At 40.0% G+C, this 24,871-nt stretch overlaps 1 protein-coding gene across 7 annotated transcripts in view; it reads left to right on the forward strand.

Annotated features, from left to right (window-relative positions):
- The window catches only part of atp10b (ATPase phospholipid transporting 10B), a 258,000-nt gene that overhangs the window by 214,889 nt on the left and 18,240 nt on the right, over positions 1 to 24,871 (forward strand). For all 7 annotated transcript variants that reach the window (XM_048543004.2, XM_059650616.1, XM_048543005.2 and 4 more), the window contains 3 exons: positions 1,643 to 1,734; positions 5,886 to 6,012; positions 12,115 to 12,299. In XM_048543004.2, the coding sequence (XP_048398961.2) occupies positions 1,643 to 1,734; positions 5,886 to 6,012; positions 12,115 to 12,299 (404 nt within the window). The remainder of the gene's footprint in view (positions 1 to 1,642; positions 1,735 to 5,885; positions 6,013 to 12,114; positions 12,300 to 24,871) is intronic.

Raw genomic sequence — 24,871 nt, forward strand, 5'->3', positions numbered from 1 at the left:
TATCTCACAGTCTTATGGAATTTTATGAAGAAGTCAGATTTTCTTTCACCTATCCTTCTACTTTAAGGATTGAGCATGTGGCAAAGTATTGAGGATAAACGAGAATGTAAGGAGAAGCCTTAGATGGAGATGATCTTTGGATATGGAAATGTGATGTATGGATTGAACTAATCAGCACTAAAATATGCTAGAAGCTTATGATATGATGTATTTCTATGACATGTTTTAAAATATCTTTCCTGTTCGTTTACTTGGATTGAAAGAGTGAGATTGAAAATCCACTCTTAGAATTGTGCCAGTATAGCTGCTTGGGTCATTTCTGCAGTTGCAATCAAGTTAACTTAAGACAACCTTCATTCTGTCTTTGGGGAACACTGAGTCCTTATATAAGGTTGTTGTTAAACGTGGGAGGTTGCAGAAAATATTTACATGGATTTTGCAGGGACTGGAGCATTTGAGTTGTAGGGAGAGACTGAAAAGTCTGAGGCTTTTTCTTCCTGGAGAATATAATGAGGGGCAAGGTGAGTAGCCAGCATCTTTTTCCCAGAGTTGGAGAATCTAAAACTAGAGGGCATAGGTTTAAGATGAGAAGGAAAGGATAGAAAAAGGACCTAAGGGGTAACATTTTCACACAGAGGGTGGTGCATGTGTGGAACGAGTTGCCAGCGGAAATGGTGGAGGTGGGTACAATTACAACATTCAAAAGGCATCTAGTTGGGTTTATGAATGGGGACATTTTGGAGGGATATGGGCCAAATGCTGGCAAATGGGATTAGGTCAGATTAGGATGTCTGATTGCCACGGACAAGTTGGACTAAAGGGTTAGATTTTGTGCTGCATGACTCTATAACACTCTATATTCTATAAGTACAAGCACTTGGCAAAATATCATAAAAGTGAGAAATCACCATTGTGTAGCAAATTGACATTCCATCTTAAAGGCATGAACTAGAAATAAAACATTGTACTATAAAAATTGACAGCCACTTACCGGAAAGTTAGCAATTGTCTCTTGTGGTATAGAAGTTTTAGAAATTTAAGCTATTCAGGAAGTTTGGCATGTTTTCATTTAAAAAACAGATGTGGAGAGACTTACATTTTTGAGATTATGAAAGAATCTGGATCAATCAAAATAAATTGATCCCCAGAAAAAAAGTTCAAACATGAAGGAAATGTTATAAAGTAGGAAAAAGGACTAGGGTAGTGAAGCCGGAGAACAAGTTATCAGAAAGCGTACTGAAACTGACAACTCAATTGTTTGGAATGAATTTGCTTTGCTTGTGAGCAGGAAACTATTGGAAGAATACAATGAAGGAATAAGAAGGAAGATGGAGATATGAAAAATTGTCGATGTTTTGATGCAATTAGCTGTTAGAGCTTTTTCTTTGAGCTAACAATTCTTAATTACCATTGCGATAGTCTAATCCTTTCAATTTTCTAGCCCTAGTCAGAAATTGCAGTGTTCCAGTTATATTAATTATATAAACATCATAGACTTCTGTAAAGGATTGAAATGCTGTGGTAATGAGCTCTAAGAAAAGCTTTCATTTTTGAGGTTGTGCCTTTTGTTTTGAGATGTGACATTGTTGAACACAGCTGTCTGACAGATTTTCTTTTGCCCCTTTTTCTGACAACTGTGAAGAAGAAAAGCAAAGAAAAATAATCCTGGAAACACAAAAGTGTCTGGACATGTATGCAAATAATGGTCTGCGAACACTATGCATTGCAAAGAAGGTAAAATATGAACTCTTTAAAGATTGAATTTCTATATCAATGCCACATTGTAAGCATCCAGGTTTTTAACTTCGACTCCTGTATCTTCTGTTTCCTTTAGTTCACCTTCATTTTTTTTGTGCCTTATAAGGCACATTCTCTATGATAACAGTTTTCATTTCATACCTTGAACACACACTTATAAGGCACATTCTCTATGATAACAGTTTTCATTTCATACCTTGAACACACACAATGTCTAAAATTGCTTTAAGTTAGGAATCCTCAGTTTTAGGAGTGCATAGACTTTCAGTTTATTAGCAAAGAGCAACAGAACTGCTATCACTGTGAAACACAAGTCCTTTTAACGTAAGCATGACATATTATCACGTTAGAAAGACATGACATCGTCAGAAATAACATTGCTAGGTATACTCAATTGTAGAGATGGGCCAAATAGAAGAACAATTGGTCACCTTGGAGAAAACTATTCCTGAAATTGACAATATTTTCTGAATTAGATTCTAACTGAGAAGCTGAACAAGAAACACACTTTTATGTACAATTGGCAATATAGCTGATGGCATTATAACTCGCTACAGATTAAAAGGAACAAAGTTACTTTTAAAGTAACTTTGACAATTACTTGAATCCTAGAAGTAATAAATTTATAGAAAAATCAAGATTGAGTACAACAGTTCAACATGCAGGGGAGTCCCCAAATGATTTTGTGCATAAACTCTGCAGATTAGTGCAGAAATGCAACAATGGTGACCTCAAGTTAGAATTCATAAAAACAATTGATGGTTCTAATATTTGTCAGATTTATTACAGTCATTGAGAACCTGATGGTAGGAGATAATCATTCAGATTAGTGAGTGAGGCACTCGTCCCGAAGCAACAGAAAACCATCCTAAGAGGAAACGATAACTCTTGACATAGAGAATATGAAGAAACTATTCTATTCTTAAGGAACAAAACAACAAATGAAATCTGAGAAACAAGTACAGTGTGTAAAAAACACCAGGCTCTAGGATGGTCTCAGCCCTGAATGACATGGAAAACAATGACAAATTTGGGAGTATCACATGAGATTATCAGCCATGATTAAATCGCACAGGAGACTTCTGCTTTATCTTATGGTTTTATGGAGATAGCCAGTGAGTGGCTGCATCATTGAAAGCAAAATGTCTTGTTTTCAAACCTAGTGTTGAATGGTGTGATTGAGATTCTCCCAAATGAGCAGAGTGAGTCTTATTTGCATTCATTGATATGTATTAACATCCACATTATGACATCAACTCCCCTCATTGATGCAGTTTCCCACTCTCCCACCCATTGGATAGTAACTAGATGGAGGCAGTTCCTGAAATGCAAGTTAGAGAGGTAACTTTGTAACTCCAGCTTTCCATTTACTCCTACAACCCTCCAACAGTCACCAGCATTTCAGGACATACTCGATGTGCAGCAACTTCATGCACTCCTGTTCACCAGGACCTCCATGTCCCTACTGGCAATGTGCGGCACTAATTTACCTCTGCCCAACTTGATTGGGGCAATTAAGAGGAACCTTACAGTGCAGCTCTGGATTACCAGTGTTTGACTGGTGGAAAAGCATTAAATATTCTGAATGGAAATAGGTGATCCATACCTTATGTTTTGACAATGAGATATTTATGTCAATGGTCATCTCACAAATTTAAAGTTAGACATTAAGGCAAGTGTCACTGTGTTATTAGATAGTGAGCCATGGCCATACAAGCATGATCTATGCAAGCTTCACAATCAAGAATTCTCACTCTTGAGTAGAAATGCACAGTTGAACTCAATTTTATTCAAATGGCAGAAAGAGTTAAACTATATGAGATTAACAAACATCCAGTCAAGGAACAACTGGTCAAAGGTCAGCTAGGAGAAGACTTGACATGTATTCTCAGTCTCGGAACAGAATTTAAACAAACTTAGTTTTATTGAGATTAATTATGTTGGCATAAGGAATTTGTTTCATGCAGTCAATGAATGAGAACCTGTGACCATACTGAACTGGCACAAATATATTCCATTGTTGTCAACATTGAACAGTTTACAAATTGAAGAAGCCTGCATGGTTTATGAGGGAAAACAAGCAATGAAAAGGCCAATGAACAGCATAGCCAACTCAAATCAATTGAGAATTTAAAAACTAATGTAACTTGAAGTGTAGCACAGCTTGGCGAACAAATGGCAAACATTGAATCCTATTTGATATAAGATGCTGACGTATTTCAAACAAAAAAAATGATTTTATTATCTCCCAGGAAGAAGTCTCAGCAAATGACTCAGAGATGAAGCAAAGCCAAATCAATCCTCAAAAAAACAAAAGTTAATAAATGCGTTTTACCAATAACACAATCACTGATGTTATCACTGAGAAGGGTGACCAATGTCCAAAGGTACAGCAAGAAAGAAATTGCATACTTTAGCTATGAAGGAAATCCAAGCATTACTGTTCCATCCAACAAACTACCAGTCTTCCAAATCTGAAGAGATCATATCCTAGGAGAATACTGAAACCTCCAAATTGCCTGAATTTACAATGTTAGGGATTTGAGATAAAGGGTAATGGCAAAGAGAAGTACATGTAAATGCACGATAATAATGGAGGAAAAATAAAAACTGGAGGATCTGATGTTGTAAATGGCTCAGAAAGAGTTACTACTGCAGAGTGCCAAAAATTCCACCTGCTGCAATGCACTTTAGACATGCAGGTAGAACAGTTCAGGATTTCAGAAGTTTGAAATCTAAAATCAGCACCTATTCGAAGTCTCTCTATAACAACATGTGTTATATCAGTTCAATCTCTAAACAATTAGTAACATGAAATAAAGTATATATTAATGACAAGAGACACTTCGGGTTAAATCTGAAAGTTGCTTTCCTCTATGACACTAGACAAAGCAAGGATGTGCAGGTCAAGTATGCTTTATCTGCATGTCCAAAAACTGAAAAGACCTAAATCCAAAGATTTTTTTGGAAGTGGACTTGAACAAACCGAAATGTTGACACATTAATTTTGGACACGTTGGAGAACAACTGTGCTTGCCCCAAACAGACTGAAAAGCAAAGCTTTTGCTAAAGGGCCTGAGCTTAACATGGATACAAATTAGTTCACATCCATTTGGGCCCTTTGGAAAAAAACTTTGCTTTTAAGCCTTTCCTGGCCTATTTGAGCCAAGCGAAGCTTTTCATTCCCCAAAAGATCCAAGTAGGCCTAGAGTGTAAATGTATCTGAAAAACAAAAATGTCTATTATTTGTAAAACAAAATGTTGGCTCTGAGAATTTCACATAAGGGATTCCTGACCTGCAAACTTCTTCCACTTAAAGAGGATGATGGCAGCAACCTTCCTCATGAGCAGCTGAGTAATCAATTGGCATGTCTATACAACAGGACTACATTACTACCGTTATTTAAATGGCTGATCATCCACTTTCCTGATGAGGTGTTTTATAGAATCCCTACAGTGTAGAATCAGACCATTCGTTCCAGTGAATCCATACTGCCCCTTCAAAGAGCATCCCACCCATACCCACTCCCTACCCTATCCCTCCATTTCCCACCCTAGCCACTTTGGGCACTTTGGCAAGGCCAATCCACCTAGACTGCACAACTTTGGACTGTGGGAGGAAACTGGATCAAACGGTGGAAACCCATGCAGACACGAGGAGAATGTGCAAACTCCACACAAGCAGTTGACCGAGGCTGGAATTGACTTACCTGTGCTGTTCCAGAGTTAGCAGAAGTGCGATATGATTTGGAAATGGAGTAAAGGCAACAGGAAAGTACAACAGTGTGCAAAGGGAGGAGGAGATGAAAGCAGAAAAGATGTCACGCGGAACCCTTCATTCCAGATAAACTATCCCTAAGTGGAAGAGTTACCAGCTACTGTTTCTAGTTTATATGTAAAAGAAAACAAAGAAAAAGCTAGACATAGCAATATCTGATATACCACTGCTGAGACACATAACAGTATATGGTGTAGTATCCACTAACTCTTGGGAAACTTTCAGTAGCAAGAATTGTTAAAATAACCGTGAGGTTTTTGATTCTGGTTAATTTTTATATTGTCTTTTATATCTTTATCAACATTCTAATTCTAACTTTATTTCCTGTTTGTGTCTTAATTTTGTTTAGGTCTTGAGCAGTAGTGAATACAAAAAATGGGCTGATTTAAGACACGAGGCAGAGACCAGTATTGATCACAGAGAAGAATTGATTCTGGAGACAGCACAACGATTGGAAACAGATCTTCAATTATTGGGTAATTCCCTTGATTATCAATAAATGCATTGTTCTGTAGCGAGTAACAATGGTTTGATTTAACAATTGGATTTTATTTTGTCAATCTTGCAATGACCTGATAAACTTGGAATGTCTTCAGTTTTACTCCATGATACTTAAACAACAAAATTTGTAGTGCTGGCATCTAGAAGCATGACTAAATAGTGCTGAAGTAGTATTCACATGTGTTTTTGGATTTCAGACCTTAACAGCAATTACATGAATTGTTGTGTTTGAGGTGACAAATTGTTACTGTTAACTATGAATTTATATCACTTGTGGACGATAGTGTCAGTAGTAAACATAGAACATAGAACATAGAACAGTACAGCACAGAACAGGCCCTTCAGCCCACAATGTTGTGCCGACCATTGATCCTCATGTATGCACCCTCAAATTTCTGTGACCATATGTATGTTCAGCAGTCTCTTAAATGACCCCAATGACCTTGCTTCCACAACTGCTGCTGGCAACGCATTCCATGCTCTCACAACTCTCTGCGTAAAGAACCTGCCTCTGACATCCCCTCTATACTTTCCACCAACCAGCTTAAAACTATGACCCCTCGTGCTAGCCATTTCTGCCCTGGGAAATAGTCTCTGGCTATCAACTCTATCTATGCCTCTCATTATCTTGTATACCTCAATTAGGTCCCCTCTCCTCCTCCTTTTCTCCAATGAAAAGAGACCGAGCTCAGTCAACCTCTCTTCATAAGATAAGCCCTCCAGTCCAGGCAGCATCCTGGTAAACCTCCTCTGAACCCTCTCCAAAGCATCCACATCTTTCCTATAATACGGCGACCAGAACTGGACGCAGTATTCCAAGTGCGGTCTAACCAAAGCTTTATAGAGCTGCAACAAGATCTCACGACTCTTCAACTCAATCCCCCTGTTAATGAAAGCCAAAACACCATATGCTTTCTTAACAACCCCGTCCACTTGGGTGGCCATTTTAAGGGATCTATGTATCTGCACACCAAGATCCCTCTGTTCCTCCACACTGCCAAGAATCCTATCCTTAATCGTGTACTTAGCTTTCAAATTCGACCTTCCAAATTGCATCACCTTGCATTTATCCAGGTTGAACTCCATCTGCCACCTCTCAGCCCATTTCTGCACCCTGTCAATGTCCCGCTGCAGCCTACAACAGCCCTCTATACTGTCAATGACTACTCCGACCTTTGTGTCGTCTGCAAACTTGCTGACCCATCCTTCAATCCCCTCATCCAAGTCATTAATAAAAATTACAAACAGTAGAGGCCCAAGGACAGAGCCCTGTGGAACCCCACTCACCACTGACTTCCAGGCAGAATATTTTCCTTCTACTACCACTCGCTGTCTTCTGTTGGCCAGCCAATTCTGTATCCAAGCAGCTAAGTTCCCCTGTATCCCATTCCTCCTGACCTTCTGAATGAGCCTACCATGGGGAACCTTATTAAATGCCTTACTGAAGTCCATATACACCACATCCACAGCTCGACCCTCATCAACTTTTCTAGTCACATCCTCAAAAAACTCGATAAGGTTTGTGAGGCATGACCTACCCCTCACAAAGCCGTGTTGACTGTATTTGATCAAGCCATGCTCCTCCAGATGGTCATAAATCCTATCCCTCAGAATCCTTTCTAACACCTTGCAGACAACAGACGTGAGACTTAATGGCTACCAATTGTACAAAACGTTACCTGCAATTGCACTAACAAGGTAGTTTAATCCAAACTTGGCAGAATTTGTATTGCTATGTCTTCTTCAATAGAGGTCATCAGTGGCTGATAGATTAAACGCATTGTTGCATTTCAAGGATAGGAGACCATAGCTCACAAAACAAGAGCTTTGTACAGGATAATAAAGTGTGAAGCCAGATGAACACAGAAGGCCAAGCAGCATCTTAGGAGCACAAAAGCTGATGTTTCGGGCCTAGACCGTTCGTTTGTGCTCCTAAGATGCTGCTTGGCCTGCTGTGTTCATCCAGCTTCACACTTAGTTATCTCAGATTCTCCAGCATCTGCAGTTCCCATTAGCTTTGTACAGGAGGTGCTCACTCCAGAAGACAGCATGCTAGACTGAGTTCTTTCCCTCCAAAATATCATCATGTCACATGATCAAACCCTTAAACTGATAGTCCTCCATAAATACACAATGCTAATCTCTTTCCTAATGAAATTAGACTAAATCCACGTCCCTTTTATTCTCTTAAAAAAAGACACATTATTTACTGGCAGTATAATATGACAAGTTTGATGCTGAATCCTAGGTAAGCTGATTGAAATAACAAAATGATGAATGAATTTTCTGAGATATTGGCTCAAGAAGTATTGGTTGCATCTAATGCAAAAAAGAAATAACTCTTATTTTGTAGGTATGTTTCTGATAGATTAATTGAATTCAAAGGGGAGGTGATGATGACAATAGACTAATAATCGAAAAAATACAAGATGATCAGACGATTAGATAGGGTGGACAGTGAGAGTCTTTTTCCGAGGATGATGACTTCAGCTTGTACAAGGAGACATAGCTACAAATTGAGGGGTGATAGATTTAAGACAGATGTCAGAGGCAGGTTCTTACACTCAGAGAGTGGTAAGGACGTGGAACGCCTTGCCTGCCAATGTAGTTAACTAAGCCACATTAAGGCCATTTAAACAATCCTTAGATAAGCATATCGATGATGATGGGATAGTGTAGGAGGAGGGGCTTAGATTAGTTGATAGGTCGGCGCAACATTGAGGGCCGAAGGGTCTGTTCTGCGCTGTATTGTTCAATGTTCTATGTTCCATGTTCTAAAGTCAGCCTAATATTCTGCGGCTAGGAGTTTAAATCCCACCATGGTGGATGGTGAAATTTTAATTGAAGAAAATGCTGGCCTAATGGTTACCATGTAATCAATGTCAATTGTTGTAAAAACTCAATGCATTTACTAATATCCAAAATATGCCATATTTATCATGTTGAGTCTATATGTGGCTTCAGACGAACTGCAATGTGGTTGACTTTTAACTGCCTTCTAGCCAATTAGGAATGGGACAAAAGCGCTCACCTAGCCAGCATTGCCCATCTTCCGTGAACAAGTAATAATCAGTTATCTTTATACTATTGCCAAAATTGTATCTAGGTAATCTGACATTTAATCTACTGGTTTAGTTGTGAGTGACTCTTATTCTGATGTTTTTTTTCCCACAAAAATTTAAGGTAACAAGCATTCCTGTAAGATAATTATGCATCAGAAACAAAAATAGAAGTTACTGGAAAACCTCAGCAGGGTCAGATCTGGGGAGGGGGTCACTGGACCCAAAATGTTAACTCTGATTTCTCTTCACAAATGCTGCCAGACCTGCTGAGCTTTTCCAGCAAATTTTGTTTTTGTTTTTTTATTTACAGCATCTGCAGTTCTTTTGTTATATCAGAAAATCGTCGACTCACACTTTGAGGAAATTCAACTCGAACTTGAGTACATGATAATGTTAACTTTCAGAGAGATAATGCGATGGATGTCAAATAACGGATTGGTAAAATATAACTACTCCCTCAGCAGTTTATCAGAACTATATCCCAGATTTATGTATTTAATCAATTTATCTAATTACTGTTTGTTAGACCTTGCTGTGCCTTGTTTAGCTGCTATATTTTTTTTTCTCGCAGTGATAATTGCATTTCACAACACTTCATTTGTGAAATACTTTGTGATGTCTTGAGGTCATGAAAGTTCCAATATGAAAACAAGGTATTTTGTCTTGTCAGTTTCAACAATCTTTGTAAACCCTGCCACATTGTCACTGTTTTCTGCCTGTGGGACAACCCATTTTCTTTTGTTTTCCAAGGCATGCTGAAAATTTGAACTCCCACCATGATCTTCAATAAAATTATCTTTAAAGTTAACTTTTGAACAACTTTTAAAAAGGCTTAATTCTTCCATTGTCCAAAATAACGCAACCAGTGTATTTGTCTTAATTCCCCTCACCCATCCAAAGTGAAAGGTGTACTTTCATTCCAATTTAGAAATGATCATTACTTCACATATTGAAGTACTGCTATAAAATACTGATCACTCATTTTAACAAAAGCTTAAAAGGGTAAGCATGAGGGAACTCAAAGACAGATAGCCACAGCTAAAAGACTGTACGAAAAGAATATCTGTAGGCAGACAGCAGCACTTAAACGAGAGGGAGAGAGGAGAATGCAGAGATAGACAGCAGTGAAAGAAAGGAGAACTGAGAATGGACAGTTGTACCTAAAAAAAGAAGAAAGAGGAGGACCTGGTAATAGACAGCAATACCTTAATGGACAGGAAAATAAGACTTGGAGACAGATAGCAGTACTTAAAAGAAAGGAAGATAGAAGACAAACATCATCTTGTCCAGTCTGATCCATACTCGTTGGTGGGTCTAGAGCAGACTGGCCAACTTATGAGAAAGTCAAGTGTGACATTACAGAAAACAAGTAGTTGATTGTATTTATTTTCCTTATTTACTTTTTAAAACCTGTGTAATTCTGATAATTGTAACTTTTTTTCAATAGTAGAAGGTTTATTAATAAATGTACTAATAATGTGCAAGGAAAATCAAATCTCACAAATTTGACTGAGCTTTTCTGAAGAAGTTACCAAAAATATTGATAAAAGCAGAGCAATAGACATTTACTTAGACTTTAGTAAAGCCTTTGACAAGGTTCAGCATTGTAGACTAATTAATAAATTTAGGTCACATGGGATTCAGGGTGAGCTTGCCAACTGGGTACGTAATTGGCTTAATGGCAAGAGACAGAGAGTGGTGGTGGAAGGTTGCTTTTTAGACTGAAGGCCTGTGATCGGCGGTATTCCATGGGGATCAGTTCATGTCCTCTTTTGTTTGTCATTTATATAAATGATTTGGATGAGGATACAGAAGGCATGGTTAGTAAGTCTGCAGATGATGCCACAGTTGGTAGCATAGTAAACAGTGAAGAAGATTTTCTAAGATTATGAAGGGATCTTGATGCAATGGGTCAATGGGCTGACAAATGGCAGATGGAGTTCAATCTGAATCAATGGGAGGTATTGTAATTTGGTACAGCTAACAGGGTAGGGCTTATATAGTTAATGGTAGGGCCTTGGGCAGTGTTGTAGAACAGAGGGACCTGGGGTGCAAGTATATAATTCTTTGAAGTCTGCGTCAGAAAATGTTTAAAAAGTTCTGAGTACGCTTCCCTTCATTGCTAAGCCCTTTAAGTGTAGGAGTTGGGAAGCCATGTTGAGGCTGTACAAGAGATTGGTGAGGTCTTTTCTGGAATACCATGTCCAGTTCCAGTCGCTCTGTTATGGGAAGGATATTGTTCAGAGAGAGTTCAGAAGAGATTTAACAGGAACGTTTGAGTTATAAATTTCTTTTCACCAGAGCATAGAATGTTGAGAGGCATCCACATAATGAAAGGTGTGGATAGAGTTAATTGTAGTTATCTTTTCCCTAGAATGGGGGATTTCAAGACTAGGGGGTACATCTTTAAGGTGAGATGAGAAAAATTTCAAAAATATATGAGGGACAAGAGGGTTGTTTGCATGTAGAATGAACTTTCATCCAGGGGAAGTAGTGGATGTGCGTACAATTACAATGTTTAAATCTCATTTCGATAAGTACATGAATAAGAAAGGTTTGTAGGGATATGGGCCAGGAACAGTCAGCTTAGTCCAGTTTGACTAATTTAGTTTGGAATTATGTTCAGCATGGGCTGGTTGGACTGAAAGGTCTGTTTCCATACTGTATAACTCTACAACTCTATAGTAAATCACATTAGAAAAGATAGTTAGTAATTTCTATTCATTTTAACAAATATATTTCAATCAGGGTAAGTAGACCATTTGTTGAAATAAGAAGACAAGAAATACAAGAAGACTGGAGACATTAACACTGTAAATACAGCAAGGCAGGTTGATCTGTGGTGTCTGCAGAATTTTGCTTTTATGAATATGAGCCTGTACTTAGTAGAATTACAATATAAGTATGATTGTAGGAATTGAAACATTAGTGCTAAAAATCCCAAATTATGCTTTTCTTGTCAATTCTTGGAACTTTAGAGGTAGTTTGTTTACTTATTTGTTCTTGTGATGAAAGGAGCAACAGGTATTGAGGATCGTCTGCAAGATGGTGTGCCAGGAACCATTGAAGCCCTTCGTGAAGCTGGCATTTTGATTTGGGTCCTGACAGGAGATAAACAGGAAACTGCTGTTAATATTGCCTATGCATGTAAGCTTCTGAATTCAAAGGACTTAATCTTCACTCTAAATAATGAAACCCAGGTGAGTATAGAGAATAATAGCATTCTTCAACAATCCATTATTAAATAAAGTCCTTTATCATTATCTAGGACTTTATAACAGAGCATTTAGAAAGCAGTGACAGCATCAGATACAGTCAGCATGGATTTATGAAAGAGAACTCATGCGTGACAAATGTGTTTGAATTCTATGAAGATGTAACTCATACAGTTGACAAGGGGCAACCAGTCAATGTGGTATATTTGGGCTTTCAGCAAGCATTTGACAAAGTACCGCATAAGAGATTATTGTGCAAGATTAAAGCGCATGGGATTGGGGCAAGTGCTTTGAAATGGATAAGAGACTGGTTGGCAGAGAGGAAACAAAGACTAGGAATTAATGACTCCTTTTCAAATTAGCCGGCAGTAATAGTGGGGTGTCACAGAGATTGATGCTGGGACACCAGATATTCACAACAAATATTAATGATTTGGATGAAGGAACAAAATGTAACATCTGAAATTTTGCAGATGATACCAAGTTGGATGGGAGGGTGAACTGTGACGAGGATGCTGAGATGCTTCTGCATGAACTGGGCAGGTTGTGTGAGTGGGCAAATCAATGGCAGACGCAGTATAATTTGGAAAAAATGTGAGGTTATTCATTTTGGAAGGAAAAACAAGAAGGCAGATTACTACCTGAATGGCTGAAAATTGGGAGAGGGGAGTGTGCAGTGGAACCTGGGCATCCTTGTGCACCAGTTGTTGAAGGTAAGCAATGCAGGTGCAGCGGGTGGTAAAGAAGGCAAATGATATGTTGGCCTTCATTGTGACAGGTTTCAAGTACAGGTGCAGGGATCTGTTGTTGCAGTTATACAACATAACATGCAACATAGGTGTGATGAGTACACGTCTCGAATATTGCATGCAGCTTTGGTCTCCTTTTCTGAGGAAGGCTGCTCTTTGTCTTGATGTAGTGCAGCAAAGCTTTGCCAAGCTGATGCCAGGGATGGTGGAACTGATGTACGAGGAGAGATTGACTATGTTAGGATTGTTTTTGCTGGAGTTTAGATGAATAAGGGGTAATATCATACAGACTTATAAAATTCTAACAGGACTAGACAGAATAGATGCATGGAGGACGTTCCCGATGGTGGGTGTGTCCAGAACTAGGGATCACAGTCTGAGAATTCAGGGTAGACCATTTAGGAGATGAGGAGACATTTCTCCACCCAAGGAGTGGTGAACCTATGGAATTCATTACCACAAAATGTGGTTGATGCCAAAACTTTAAATATATTCAAGAAACGCTAGATATAGCACTTAGGACAAGTGGGATCAAAGATTATGGGATGAAAGTAGGATTAGGCTATTGAGTTGGACAACGAGCCATGATCAAAATGACTGGTGGGGCAGGCTTAAAGGGCTGAATGGCCTCTTTCTGCTCCTATTCTTTGTGTTTCTGTGTGAAACAGAATGATCAAAATTCCTCAGATTGAAGAAACATACAAGATTTTATTCAGTCACAGTCTCTTTCAGAAATATTTTCCTCACCTTAGTACAGTGATATACAAAGTAAACATTCAAAAATTAATAAGCAATACATACACAGGCAAAACTATAGACATCATAGTGATCACCTAATCGCATTTGAGAATCTTGAAAGAATATTGAAAACATGGATCTTACTAAACATTCAGAAAAGCATGTTTCCAATCTGCAAGCACCATCCAAAGCACAGTTCTCTGAAGTGAACTAAATGTAAATATTTTCAAGATCCAAAGTGACATAAATAGGTCATGTCATAATTTAACCTGGGGCTCATCATTATGCAGGGGTTTTCATTTTATGAAGGGAATGTTTGATGATAGAGCAGGATTTAATTGAAAAGAACAACATCAAGGGGAGAATTTTCATGAACTTATATTTGATAATTCATGCAAAAAGAAAGAACTCCAAAGAGAATTTTACTGTGACAGTTGTGGATAATTCACAGCATGCTGCAGAAATCAATGGTTTCAAAATGCTTCTTAAACCACAAGTTGTCTTTTCATCACATTAGTGTGACTTAGTTCCATGCAACCTATGCACCTTCTGATAACTCACCTAACCGTTAATCTGCACTCTCTAACCTGAATCATCAATTCCAGCAAGTCTATTAATCATAGAAGTCATTTTGGAGTCACACAGTCATACAGCACAGAAACAGACCCTTCAGTCCAACCTATCCATGCAGACGATAATTCCAAACTAACCTAGTCCAAACTACCTGTTTTGCCCAAGTCTCTCCAAAACTTTCTTCTGAATGACTTTTAACCAGGCTTTTAAGTTCTTCAACTATTTTGTCTGGAAGTTCATGTCACACATGAACGACTCTGTGGAAAAAATGTTGCCCCTCAAGTCTTTTTACATCTTTTTCCTCTCACCTTAAAACTTATGCGCCCTTGTCTTGAAATCCCCCATCCTAAGGAAAAGACACTTGTCTTTGACATTATCTGTACCCTTCATGATTTTATAAACTTCCATAAGGTCACCCGTTATCTTCCCACCCTCCTCTGAAAAAACTCCCAGCCCATCCAGCCTCAAACCCTCCATTCTCAGCAACATCCTGGTAAATCTCTTCTGAACCCTTTCAAGCTCCTTCTTATAATCAGGGCAACCAGAAATGAACACAGCACTCCAGTACAACCTTAACATAATGTCCTAATTCCTATACTCAAAGGTCTGAGCAATGAAGGCAAGCATGCTAAATGCCTTCTTAACAATCCTGTCTATATGTGATGCAAACTTCAAAGAATTATGTACCTGAACCCCCTAGCTCTCTCTGTTCTACAACACTACCCAAGGTCCTACTTTAAATGGCATAAGTCCTGCTCTTGTTTGTCTTACCCAAATGCAATACCTCACCATTATCCAAATTACTTAATTGAAACATATAAAATAATTAGAGGGTTAGATAGGGTGGATAGGGAGAGCCTTTTTCCTAGGATGGTGACGGTGAGCACGAGGGGGCATAGCTTTAAATTGAGGGGTGAAAGATATAGAACAGATGTCAGAGGTAGTTTCTTTACTCAGAGAGTAGTAAGGGAATGGAATGCTTTGCCTGCAACGGTCGTAGATTCGCCAACTTTAGGTACATTTAAGTCGTCATTCGATAAGCATATGGACGTACATAGAATAGTGTAGGTTAGATGGGCTTCAGATCGGTATGACAGATCGGCACAACATCGAGGGCCGAAGGGCCTGTACTGTGCTGTAATGTTCTATGTAAACACCATCTGCCATTCTTTTGTCCATTGACCCAATTCATGCCTGATTGGAGCTTATTCCTTTCCATGCTTGGCAACTACAAATAATTGCTACACAATCAGGAACATACACCTTGGCTATTTTTTTCCAATCTCTGTTCAGTGGTATTTTTCTCATGATCACTCTTGGCGTCTTGTGACATTTTCCACCTTTGGCAGTGCGTTGTACTGTGTATCGGGAGTAAAACCTGCCTCCATTTATTTTTCCCTATTTCCATTATTCCTGCTTACCTGACAACAGCTAATGAAATAAATGTCTTCTTTTAATGGTCAAGCATTTGCTTCTCCTTGGCACCAGAGCCTAAAATTTACTTACATTCCTGTACAGAAGGGTTACAGTTGGAGGCAACAAAGTAATGAGAGAATATTTCATATTCAGAAAAAGCAACATCTAGAGGTGTTTTCCATTTTTGTTTCCTAGTATTTTGTGTATGTTATTCTAAGTTAACACATTTTCGTAATGCACTCATACATTAATTATGCAACATAGAGGGCTGATCAGGGTAAGTGTACTTACTGTTGCATAGGTGGAAATAAATCTTCTTTCATGTGCTGGAAAATCTGCCTTAGCTTTTCAACATAGTTACTCAGCTTCAACAAGTATTTAAAGGATCCCTAAAACCTCATCCATGGCTTGCCATGCACATTTAATGTGGGAAAGTGGAAGTGGGACAGGTGGTCTTTGGAGGATCAGTGCAGACTTGAAGGGCCGAATGGCCTCTTTCTGCACTATAGCAATTCTGTGAAATGGGAAATAACTTTGGAAGAGAGAATGAGGAGAGCTATGAGAATGAAGTGGTGGGAACTTGAAATGCTACAGTAGAAAAAGATAACTGAGAATGTATATTAACAAGGCTTTAAAGGCAGTGTAACTCGATGAGAAGGCCTTTTTTTGTGGTAGACTACAAAATAGTTGGAAGTTGTACCAAACTTTTGTAAAGCACTAGTTAGGGCCTTTGGAGCTGGGTTGCTGTGTCTAATTCAAGTCCTTATTGAAGGAACAGGGGAGAAGAATGGCGCCAGTGATGAAACACTTTGCAAGTTATGTGGAGAGATTGGAGACATTTATGTTGCTTTTCCTAGAGTGGAGTAATTTAATTGTATACGTGTTTAATATCTTGAGTTATTTAAGTAGAGTCAATAAGAGGAAACCATTTCTGCTTGTTTAAAGATTAGTGTCTGGTGGCAAATATTTAAAGCAACTAAGAAAAATACCAAAAGGAGTATGAGGAAAAATAAAGTGATATTGTTTTCATGTGCTGCTAGAAATGATAGGTAAAGTGGAATCAATAACAATTTTCCAATGAGAACTGCAAAAATATATGAAGATGCAAGATGCAAGGCTGTGATGAAAGAGCATGGTAGGGGATGGTATAGCAGGAGGTGAGACTGATTGTGATAGCTGCTTTTAAAGGGTTGGAACGGGCATGATGATACTTTTGTAATTTTCTATCCTCCATGAAACAAATACACATGACTAATATTAATGGGACAGAATACAGCTGTGTGGGACTATTTTCCCTCAGATGTGATTTAATGCATTACAAATGAAGAGAATTAAAATTATTTCAAAACTTTACTAAGTATAATTTAATCATTTTGCTCAAACATTGTTTAAATCAACACAATACATTTTTATTTACAATTTTAAATTGCTGAAAGTATCCAGTACAAGTGAGCTTTGGCCCAGTATTAATAAACAAAATGATTTGTTGTCCCATTTGTATGAAAAATAATGGCAAATATCTTAACAGGATGCACTTAATCGAGTCCAATAACATCTCTTCACACATTTTCTACCAGATTCTCAAACTTTTGAATTTTAGTGCAGCAAGAAAATTCCGCCAGCTATCAAGCCAGATTTTACTTCATCAATAAGTATCAAATTAATGTTGTTTACAATGGTTTTTGTGTTGTCAGTTCTTATGGAATTTGCATTTTTGTGATTTGCCAGCAAGGTGTCACTTCCAATGACTAAGGACTCTTGGGAAGCAAGGCAAGCTGCCTGGTTGTGTGGCTGAGTTAATTGGCTGGGCTAGGCAAAGAAGGACGAGGCATGGATGCTGCTAGCATGCAGTTAAGCACGGAGTGCTAAGAGAACAAATGAACACCTCTGAGCTCCAACCTGGTTCAATCTGTGGACTGGGTGCCTATTCTTGCACACACAGTGTCCCTTCTCAGACTTCCAGCTAATTGCCAGTGCGCTCTGCACTGCTCATCTGTGCTTCCAGAGTGTTCTGCCAGTATATCAGAGACTTGCTATGAAAGTCATAGGGGCTTGACAGATCCTGGATTCCATCTGTGAATGCAGGGTGGGTGTGGCTGATGCCTGTGAACTGTTCCCAGAGCTGTACTTTGATTGTATGCAACATAGAAGTCTTTTGGAGCAACCAATGAACTAAATCTGCCAGGTAGCTGATTTTGTTTTCCTCTCATGCTTTCTCAAGTTTTGTAAGACTGGAAGCTTAATGTTAGTGAGTAGGGTTGGCTGTCAACAAAATGTTTGATGCACAATAATGCCTCATAAATTGGCAAAATCACCATTCTCTAGCGAGAATCTTGCCTCGCTGATTGTGAAAAGTTCCAACGATGGATTGATTTGCTCTCCACATCAAAGTGAGCGTTGCTGGACCTCCCACCCAATTCTGCCACCAATCTCTCCATAGCCCACATTGCTCGTAAGACTCTGTCCATATGCACACAAATGGGACACCCATTTAAAACTGAGCAGTGAAGGAAGTTCTTCTCTTAGAGGGTAACAAATGTCTGGAGCTCTCCATCATGGAGAGTTGTGAATACTAGATCACTAGAAGTATTTAAAGTAGCCCTCATCTGCTCAATATTCCAAAAATCAATGAGAAGTTGGCTCAAAAGAGGCATTGAGACCTGGGCCAGATCAGTCACAGTCTTATAGGATAGCAGGGTAGGTTTTCAGGGCTGAAAGGTCTACTTCTGCTCCTATTTCTTACATTCTTATATTCTTTCATATAATTTAAAATAACTGACTGAAGGAGCAGTGGGTACTTGAGGAATTTGTTTCACTAGAAGGTATGTAGAACCTACATTCCAAAAAGATGGTAGAGACTCATACTCCCATCACATTAAAAATATTGAGATATACACTTGAAGTGCCAAAATGCCACAGGGCTACAGAGCAAGTGTTAGAAAGTGGTTAAGATTTAATTGCTTTTTTCGGCTGGCACAGATAAAATGGGCTAAATGGACTCCTTTGCTGCCATAACTTTCCATGTTTAAGGGAATGCACATATATCATTCTGCTGTAATTAAGGTGTAATCCACACTGTTTTTTGTAATATTGAAACTGGCTCAATTTTTGAGGATGTCTCAACACTCTGCCTGTTGACAGACAGGCAAAAATAATGTTCAGCCTAATGAAGAGTTTTGTATTTCAGTTACTTCCCAAGGAATCCAAAATAAAAGCCCCACAGGCAGCTTTTGGACCTACCTTACCATTCTTGTGCAAAAGTTACTGTAGTTCATACATACTTCGTTGGTTGTAAAGTATCTGGGGATGTCCTGACATTGTGTACAATTCTATATAAAATGCAAATCATTGATTTAACTCTACAGTTGAGCCTACGGCTGCCATCACCAGCAATGCTGCAGATGAAAGAAAACTAAAACTGCCAGCATTTACATTCCTGTTCTAAAGTATGCCAACTTGCTTGTGGCTTGAAAGGAGCTCATGAAGCTTTGTAAGCTCCTTTTAATTAAAACACACCTTTGATGTCTTGTACTGTACCATCTTTGATGTTATGCCTCACATCAAAGAGTCTTCGTGAACATGCCAAATAAAGAATTGAACAATTGTCCCATGGAGAACTGAACCTTTCATCAGGCCAGGAACTTGCCAACACCAAGCATCTTGCAGTTTTGAAATTCTTGAAAGCAACGGCCAACTTCACAGGTTTATCTATTCCCCATCAAATGATAATTCTGTAAAACAACACAGCTGTAGATTGAAGATTTGAGAGCAAGTATTTTACCTTTCTAGTGCTTTTGCACATTCCATGTAGAGATTACAGGCTCTGTCGGAACGGTGACATAGAAAGGATCTCAGCATTGGACTTTGGCTACCAAAGCAAGAAGCTCGGAGTTGGGAAATTTCCTGACTTGCAGAATCTGCCTTGATCAAAAAGTATCCAAAAAAGTACACCATTTGCTGAAGGATGGGGGATGTGGGTGCAGTTGCAGGTGCAGGAGAGTTTTGGACCTGTTAACTGTGAAACAGAGTGGATGCAGCAATGGAGATGGGCAAGTGGCCACCTCAGCTCTCTTAGACTTGTCTTGCAATTGTTTTTGAAACTGCCACACCCCTGGTCCTCACCCCAACACCACCTCACCCCCACTTTACCATCCCACTCATTCCCTCTGTGTCATCACCACAAAAACAAAACAAATATTTACCAGGCCCTGGCATCAGGAACCTAAGATTAAAAAAAAATCCTGTTCTCAGTTCTACCCACTTGATTGTGGAAAAAAACAGTCCTCATTCATAGAACACAGTCACTGTTTTTAAATCTCAAGTGGCCAATTTCTGAATAAAAACTAATTTCTATTCAGACCTCCCACCAAAGATAGCAAATCTTTTATTTGATGCTGTAAACTTAAAATCAAATGGTGAACTCAAAATTTCTTGTTGACATTATGGCTCTTGAAACTCAGTCAAACAATCACCATGGCATATTCATGAACTTTCATGGAAATGCCAGCAAAGAGCTCAATTGAAATTGCAGCTGGATGTTGCATCTTTTCTAATTTATGCATGTCAATCAAAGCAGTTCTGACAACAGATTATTGCCCACTTCCCAGACTATAGATAGATCGGTCCCCTGATAGTGAACATACCAAGCTGAGGACTGATCACGGCCATGTTCCTGTAAAGGGTACAATCTGTGTCTGTGTTTGGTGATACAGTTGCTCCCTGACCAGCAGTGACCTTACTGTGATTGGACTGAGGAGCAGTCCTGAACCAGTTCACAACATGGACATTTGGTTGAATAAACATGAAGCTCAGCATGATGTGCCCACCATTAGCCTTAACTAAAGGTCATTAGTGCTGTCATATTGACAAGCAGCTTGCTCTGGCGTTTCTGCACAAATTAGCTTGCCAAACTGAAAGCCTTTAGTTAAGGCTGAAGCACTAATGTACTAACTGACATGGTGTGGCAGGCATGTTATTAATGCTATGAGTGTGTAAGTAGGTATTAGGTGAGCAAACACTAAGAGAGCAACTGAGCAGTCATGTAATGCAGCCTGGTCCAATTTCACAACTTAAGTGCTTGTTCCCATGTGCAAGGTGATACTGCTGCAGCCTTTCAATGCTATTTGCCAGTGTACCTTGCAATGCAAGAATGTAGTACAGAAGCAGCCTGCCAGTATACTGCACTGGTGCCATAGTCATCATGAGGAGGTAGCAGATTCAAATGCCAATTTTTTTTATTATTTGAAAATTGTACTTTATTCATAAAATGATCTACAAATATATACAAATGCTCTAAATCAGTTCTGTACAGTCTTTGCTGAAAGAAACTAAAACATTAGAATTTTGACATTTCTTAGAGTTTCTCTGCAGTTTCAGCAAAAAAGGCATTTTCTACTTATGCAGGAAACTTTATGTTCCTTTGGAGACATCAAAAAGGTTTGACAACTGAACAGATCCTCGTACATTGGCAGAATGATTCTAGAAGGCAGTATTTTCCCACTGCGCCTTGGCAGAGGCTGACCCAAGCTTTAGTGTGCACGTCAGCACATAGTCTTGGACCTTGGAATGTGATCATCTGCAACACTCGGTCGAGGTGAACTGCTTCCACTGGAAACCCAACAAGTTTCAAGAAGAACAAACAGCATCTTTCACCAAGTTGATGGTCTTCCAGGAATAATTAATGTTGGTCTCCACGTGCATCCTGAGGAACAGCCCATAGTGTACATCACAGAGCTGCTTGGGACAAATCTCGATAAAAGCCACTACATCACTCTTGCAGATTTTCTTTGCAAAGGCACATTGCAGCAGGAGATATGTTACAGCCTGTGCCCTCTGCTGCAGTCACACACAAAGGTGGCCATCAGTTTGAGGGAGGAATTGGGTAAGTCCTCCCCCGACCATATCTACACTTTTGTGCATGGTGTCCCTGCGGACACTGTCCACCTTTGATCCCTAGATGAAGTGGAAGATGTCTTGGGTGACTGCAGTGCTGCAGACTCAGTGGATAGGCCAACCTGCGCCACATACAAAAACACAGACAGTACCTGGTGCCTGATAACCATATTTTTACTGACAATGGAGAGAGAGCAGTATTTTGTTCTGCCCAGTTTCTGCCTCATGTTGGTGATAAGCTCCTCCCAAACTTTGACCCACATCCCAGTCCCTCTGAACCATATACCCTGTACCTTCAGATAATCTGGCTTGATGGTGGAGGAGATAAAGGATTGGTTAGCCTAGTCCCCAAAGAACATGACTTCACCCTTGCCTCAATTTACCTTTGTTCCTGAGGCCAGTTTGAACTGATCACAGATGTTAAAGAGTCTGCGCACTGACAGCAAGTATGGGCCAAAAACAGCGACATCACCCATGTGCAGGGAGGCTTTGACCTGCAGGCCTCCTCTCTGGGAATAGTCGCGCCTCTCAGGCTCACATCAAAGACTTAATTCAGATGCCACTGTCTTGAACAAGGGATGCATGCACCTGATGCTCATGGATCATGCCCTGAGACACTTTTTGCTGCTGAGCAACATGGAGGCTCCTCACAACCAGTGGTGAACTGGCATTGACAGATATCTGCTCTTCACTCCCATTTTGATATTTCTTGATGTCTAGCTTATTCAGCGCATCTGGTAAGAGAGTAAGCTGAATAATATGGAGATGAATTGCAGTGTAAATAAAACATTAAAAACCAACAATCCCTCAAATTGGAAATCCACCACTGACCACTCAGTGAAAGGACACAAGATGAAGTAAGCTGTTCCCATCTTGAGATAGTCCTCACCGACGTGGTGTCCAATTCTGCACAAATCTTGCCACAAACCATGTCTCTCAGATCCCTCTAAGATTCACCCAATGTCTTCTTTTTCCTTATAAAGTTGAGTAACATTAAAGTATTCCAAACAACAAAGTAGATGGAAAAGCTAATTTGATGCCTTTGCATACTTAAAAGGGAAGCACTGAGCTGGCATTAGTCACACACATGTCAATAAGAAACTCCATAAGTAATTGTGTAGATCTGTAATAATTGTGCAGTTCAGAAATGATAAATTATGTGAAACTTGATAATGCATCGTAACAACCGGCTGAGAAACAACATACATTGAAATGCGCATAATTGTGATCAATTAGTCTAAGTCAGAAAAGAAATAAAAATCAGTCTAGGAGATGAGCAGTTATGTATGTATATACAGTTGTCCATACATTGGATATTATATGTTAAAAGCTTTTTACTCAAGTGCTCTGTGAGGCAGACAAAAGGACTCAGAATTTAGTAGGTGGTTCAACTCACTCTTATTAACAAAATATTCCTTATTAAAACACTGAGCATTTCCCGAATTCCCACAATAATTACTCTCTATCTAGCTCTATCCTTCATCAGAAGGACATTACCCTCAATGATCCACGTGATTGAGCTGATCCAGTGGAATCTCTTTCTTCCCTGACAAAATAAAGATCTGTCCCCCTTGGTCTCTCCCCCCTCAATCTCAATCTGTTAGAATACGTTGAGGAGACGACAAGCAAGTTAGACAAAGGAGAGCCAGTGAATGTGATCTATTTGGATTTCCAGATAGTCTTTGTCAAGATGCCGTACACGAAGTTGCTAAACAAAAGAAGAGTCCATGATGAGATAGTAAGAACTACTGATGCTGGAGTCAGAGATAAAACAGTGTCGAGCTGGATAAACACAGCAGGCCAGGCAGCATTAGAGGAGCCGGAAAACTCCACATCAGATAGTTGTTCACCTGCACATCCATCAATGTGGTATATTGCACCCGCTGCTCCTGATGTGGCCTCCTCTACATCGGTGAGACCAAGCGGAGGCTCAGAGACCGCTTTGTAGAGCACCTGCACTCTGTTCGCGACAAACGACAACACCTCCCAATTGCAAATAATTTCAACTCCCCGTCCCACTCCCTGAACGACATGTCCATCCTGGGCCTCCTCCAGTGTCACAATAATGCCACCTGGAAACTGGAGGAGCAGCACCTCATATTCCGCCTTGAGAGCCTACAACTCATGGTCTCAATGTGGACTTCACTAGTTTCAAAGTCTCCCCACCCTGTCCTCATCCCATGACCAACATTCTCTCTCATCCCCACCTCACTGACCAATCTCCACCACTGCCTACCTACACTCACCTATTGCCATCCCACCTACCTTCCCCAGCCTCCCTCAATGCTGCCTCCTTGACATGTCCGTCTTCTCTCCTACCTGTCTCCCTCTCATTCCCACCTCTTCGGCCTGTCTATCTTATCTCCCACCTATCTGCTCCTCCCACCTCATTGACTAATCCCCACCAATGTCTACCCACATTCACCTATTGCCATCCCCCCTACCTTCCCCAGCCCCCTCATCCCTGCCTCCTTGACCTGTCTGTCTTCTCTCCTACCTGTCTCCCTCTCATCCCCACCTCCTTGAACTGCCTGTCATCTCTCCCACCTATCTGGTCCTCCTACCTCACTGCCCAATCCCCACCACTGCCGACCTGCATTCACCTATCACCATCCCACCTACCTTCCCCAGCCCCACCCTCCTACCTCTATTTACTTCTGATCTCCCTTCCTCCTCCCCCAATTCTGAAGAAGGGTCCCAACCTGAAGTGTTAGCTTGCGTGCTCCACTGATGCTGCCTGGCCTGCTGTGTTCCTCCAGCTCCACACTGTATTATTTAGAAGAGTCCATGATTTTAGGGGCAAGGTACTGGCATGGATTGAGGATTGGTTGACTGGCAGAAGGCAGAGGGTACAGCTAATGGGTTAGGACCACGACTATTCACATTATACATTAGGAGTCTGGGCGAAGGAACTGAGGCTGTGATAATGGGAACTGCAGATGCTGGAGAATCCAAGATAACAAAGTCTGAAGCTGGACGAACACAGCAGGCCAAGCAGCATCTCAGGAGCACAAAAGCTGACAGTTCGGGCCTAGCCCCTTCATCAGAGAGGGGGATGGGGAGAGGGTTCTGGAATAAAAAGGGAGAGAGGGGGAGGCGGACCGAAGATGGAGAGAATAGAAGATTGGTGGAGAGGAGAGTATAGATAGGGAGGTAGGGAGGGGATAGGTCAGTCCAGGGAAAACGGAC

Source organism: Stegostoma tigrinum, chromosome 13 (genome assembly GCF_030684315.1).
Source record: "Stegostoma tigrinum isolate sSteTig4 chromosome 13, sSteTig4.hap1, whole genome shotgun sequence".
NCBI lineage: Eukaryota > Metazoa > Chordata > Chondrichthyes > Orectolobiformes > Stegostomatidae > Stegostoma > Stegostoma tigrinum.